The 4,876-nt window shown below is 46.3% G+C and overlaps 1 protein-coding gene across 1 annotated transcript; it reads left to right on the top strand.

The window, feature by feature from the left end:
• Window positions 1-231: 231 nt before the first annotated feature.
• ZBTB14 (zinc finger and BTB domain containing 14) lies at window positions 232-4,115 on the top strand. Its single transcript, XM_074146797.1, has 2 exons — window positions 232-888; window positions 2,772-4,115. Exons 1-2 carry the CDS (start codon window positions 232-234, stop codon window positions 4,113-4,115), a joined length of 2,001 nt encoding a protein of 666 aa, XP_074002898.1.
• The last annotated feature ends 761 nt before the right edge of the window (window positions 4,116-4,876 follow it).

Raw genomic sequence — 4,876 nt, 5'->3', positions numbered from 1 at the left:
CCACCCCCCCCCCCCCACCGCCGCTCACTGCCGCCGCCTCCCGCTGCTGACGGCCGCAGCCGTTAAAGCCCCGGCAGCTCGCGCTGGGTGAGATGGAGGCGCCGCGGGCGCGCCCGCTGCCGCCGTCAGCAGCAGCTCGCGGCCGTCGCGCGCCCTGCCCGCCCGCCCTCCCGCGCGCGCAGCGGGCGGGCGGGGGAAGGGCGGCGAGGAGGAGGGCGCGTCCAGCGACGGATGCGCACGTTGGGGCGCGCGGGCCCCGCGCGGCGGCCGCAACAAAGGGGGCGCGCGGCCGCGGCCTGGCGGCGCCTCGGCCGGCGGCAGCGGCGGGGCGGGCGCCGCGCGAGAGCCGTTGGGGCGGGAGGGGTGGGGGGCGTTGAGGAGGGAGGGAGGAAGCAAGCCGGGGGGGCGCCTTCGCCGCCTCCGCCGACGTCCCCGCGCAGCCCCGTGAGGCGTCGGCGGGCGGGGGGAAGCGCCGGGCTCGCTCCGGAGAGAGGCTGGCTGCTGCTCGCGGGCGCCCCTGACGACGGGCCGGGAGCGCGGGCGGCGTCTCCCTGCCGCAGGGCCGCGCCGGCAGCCCGCGGGTTCCCGTGGCGGCGGCGGCGGCGAGCGGGGCCGCGGCGGCTCGGCAGGGCCGAGCCCCGCCGGGAACCCGCCTGCGCCGCGTCCTCGCCGGCGGGTGCGTGGAGCAGGCGTGCGCCTGGGCCGCCTCTGCGGTGGCGGGCACGACGGTCGGCGCCGAGCCGGTGCGCCCTCAGCCGTGGCGAGGCACCGAACGTGTCTGGGACGGCGGCGGTAGGAGCTGCACCAACAGTTACAACCCCAGACATATTCCACCTCCCTGTCCCCCGTTCCCGCTGTGGTAACGGTAGTGTGAAAACTTGTGTGTGTGTAAGAGTAATTGGAATGACCCCGCGGAATAAGTAGCCCAGTGGCAAGGGGAGTTTCCCCCTTGCCTCGGCTCAGTGCGGGAGGTGCTCTAGTCAAGTGCCTGCCCTGCTCCCCTGGCAGAGGAGTAACTGTGCTTCTTTCACCAATTGCACACCCCTCTGTACTCAGCAACACTGTCTTGCCGGTCGCTTCTCCTATATAATTGGTTCTCCTTTACCAAGTCTCAACAGAATTGCAGCAGAATTGCATATTGTTTGACAAAACAGGGTGGGATTGCTGCTAGATTAGTAGCAGTGACGTTTTGCTTTTTGCGTAAAAAGAAAGCAGCTTTTTTTCCCAGCTTACAAAGAACTCTAAAGGGATCCTGTTGAAATAGTTTGTTGCCCTGCCCTTTTTAGTCCTGGATTGATACATTTCCATGGGACCCAGACCACCCAGAAAAATATACAGTGTTTCTTGGGTTTGTTTTCTTTTGTGTATATCAAATATTTACGCACTGGTTATCTTAACATCTCATTACTGAGGACTAAGAAAATAATTTTGGCTTTCCTCAGTTCTTTTGTAGCCAGTGGCTCTATATGCTGAGGCGCAAAGGTATTTGTGGGGAGCGAATGTTCCTATACTGTGTTGAACACCCAGCACCAAGAGTGGAAGCTGCATACCTGTCAGCTGCTTCAGTTTCATATACGGTCAAGAACAAATCAGAATTTAGGAAAGGAGATCCCAGTAGCTCTGTGCCAGGTGATGGAGAGAGGTGTCTGAACCAAATATTTAATTTCCCTCCTCTCTGCTGCATTTCCTGCTTCTGTCAAAATTAGATGCCTATGGGAGATTGAATAATTTAAAATATGTGTTTTGCATTATCCTTCTGCTGTTCAAGTATCTCTGTTGTTTGGAGATCCGGTATCCTTGGTCCTGGATGAGCATCCATCCACAGCCCAGTCTGCTGTCCTTTGGGATGCTTGCTCTGCTTGCTGGACCCTCCGCTAGGCTTGCTCAGCTCACTAATTCAGCAGCAGACTAATCACCTCTTTGATGATTTGGTTACTGGATTTAAACTGCTGATTCCTGTAAAGGTTTTTCAGACTTCTAGATGAAGTGGCAGGAAAGTGGAGTCAGGGAAGTAAAGTAGCCAGAGGGAAGTAAACACATGGTTTATGACAACAGTGCTATCTGATCAATTTATGCAGTCATCTGTAGAACCAGTCAAAATAACTGGGTATGTTAACAGTGCATTTTGTGTGATTTTAAATAATTGAAAATACTGTGTTTCACAAATTTAAAACAATTTTTGGAATAGATTTTATAATTTCTTAAAATGTTATTGTCTTCCTGTCTTTCAGGCTGAAGGTGGCCCATTGTAAGGGTTAATCATCTGTCACATATTTAATAATCATTTGTACAGAAAATTTCCTGCATTGTTCATGGTAAGGCTTATATTTGATATTTCACATTTAGTTTGTTATGCTGACACATTTAGAGCATTTCTTACCCATTTTTTAGTATTAACATTTTCTTTAGCTATGAGTGACTTCTGCAGTTGGATCATACGTTTACTGGGAATTGCAACTTCACAGAGAAAGTTTCCGTTTTGGATAACCGAATCAATAGATATTTGAATAAATTAACATATTGATGCAAAAAATTATCCTTTATGAATCACTATGCAAAGTGTAAAACCCAGGAAAGACCTTTTTATATTCACATAAAAAGTAGTTTAAGAGTAATGCTTTTATAGTCTGAAAGGCTTTTGTTGGTCATATTGAGCAAAAGAAAATTATTTGGCAATTCTTTTAGTGTGTAAATGACATCGGCTCTTGGAGTCTTATGACTTAGACTACTTTATAATAAAAATTACAAAACTTTCCCTTGTTATTTTACAGGAGTTTTTCATCAGTATGTCTGAAACCATTAAATATAATGACGACGATCACAAAACTGTGTTCCTGAAAACATTAAATGAACAACGTTTGGAAGGAGAATTTTGTGACATAGCTATCGTGGTTGAAGATGTTAAATTCAGAGCACATAGATGTGTCCTTGCTGCCTGCAGTACCTACTTCAAAAAGCTTTTCAAAAAACTGGAAGTTGATAGTTCATCAGTAATAGAAATAGATTTTCTTCGTTCTGATATTTTTGAAGAAGTTCTCAATTACATGTATACTGCAAAGATTTCTGTTAAGAAAGAGGATGTAAACTTGATGATGTCTTCAGGCCAGATTCTTGGTATTCGATTTCTGGATAAACTCTGCTCTCAGAAACGTGATGTGTCTAGTCCTGAAGAAAACACACAGTCCAAAAGCAAGTACTGTCTAAAAATAAACCGTCCTATGGGGGAACCTAATGATACCCAAGACGATGAGGTGGAAGAAATTGGAGATCATGATGATAGTCCATCAGATGTGACAGTGGAAGGAACTCCCCCAAGTCAGGAAGATGGAAAATCACCTACCACTACCCTGAGAGTGCAAGAGGCAATTCTGAAAGAGTTGGGAAGTGAAGAGGTTCGAAAAGTAAACTGCTATGGCCAAGAAGTAGAGCCTATGGAAACAACCGAATCAAAAGACTTAGGATCTCAGACTCCTCAGGCTTTGACATTTAATGATGGCATAAGTGAAGTGAAAGATGAACAAACACCAGGCTGGACCACAGCGGCTGGGGATATGAAGTTTGAGTATTTGCTTTACGGTCACAGGGAACACATTGTATGTCAAGCTTGTGGTAAGACCTTTTCTGATGAAGCGCGACTGAGGAAACATGAAAAGCTGCACACTGCTGATAGACCATTTGTTTGTGAAATGTGTACAAAGGGCTTCACCACGCAAGCTCATTTGAAAGAGCACCTGAAAATACACACAGGTTACAAGCCTTACAGTTGTGAGGTATGTGGAAAGTCTTTCATTCGTGCACCAGATCTAAAAAAGCATGAAAGAGTTCACAGTAATGAGAGGCCATTTGCATGCCATATGTGTGATAAAGCTTTCAAGCACAAGTCCCACCTCAAAGACCATGAAAGAAGACACCGAGGAGAGAAACCTTTTGTCTGCAGTTCCTGCACTAAAGCATTTGCTAAAGCATCTGATCTAAAAAGGCATGAGAACAATATGCACAGTGAAAGAAAACAAGTTACTACAGCCAATTCCATCCAGAGTGAAACAGAACAGTTACAGGCAGCAGCTATGGCTGCTGAAGCAGAGCAGCAATTAGAAACTATAGCTTGTAGTTAAAAACTAAAGCAGAAACTTTATCAGAAATAATATAAGAAATTAAATTGAACAAAATCTATTGTTGGTATATGTTTAGACTGAGAATTATCTTTTCAAGAAGACATATTTTTAGAGGATTTGAATGCTACGTAGGAGCACGTAGCATTGCTTGGTTTGGTATTTTAAAATATTTCAGAGATGGGTATTCTTAGAATATGAAATTGTTTTGTTGTCCTTAGCAGTCTAATGCACTAATATCTGATTTAATTTGAGAATATGTTTGAGTTCTCTATAGAACGGGGATCATCACCGGCTGATGTTTTGTTTCATCCAGTATGGAACACTGCATACGATTTAGACATCGAAATCAGTGAGTTACGTTTAAAAACGCTGAGATCTCAGAAAATAACAACCATGGAAAGGAAATACTTGTTTTTCATAATTTTGAAAGTGTTATACCTACAATTTTTGAGAAACAGACATTGATTCCCTAAGCTTTTTATTTCTTCCTTTTTTCACCTAATGTGGGTGCTAGAGGTTGGTACAGCAGAGTGTAAGGGAGGACGGTGATCAAAATGTAATTGCTTCTAATTCCATTCCCTCAGACATCCTCTTATTTTAATCGAGGTGGCAAGTTCAATGAAATACTTGCTTTCCTGAAAAAACTGCATTATTCACAGTGGTCCTGGCTGGCAAAGCAGAAGGGTCGTGGCATTCACCAATCCTGTCTGTGGGGAAAAGAGTCTGCCTCATTTGTTTCTATGTTCACTCTTACGCAGGCC

Source organism: Numenius arquata, chromosome 4 (assembly GCF_964106895.1).
Source record: "Numenius arquata chromosome 4, bNumArq3.hap1.1, whole genome shotgun sequence".
Lineage (NCBI taxonomy): Eukaryota > Metazoa > Chordata > Aves > Charadriiformes > Scolopacidae > Numenius > Numenius arquata.
Note: the sequence above shows the minus strand (reverse complement) of the source record. Positions and strands in the feature narration are given on the sequence as shown.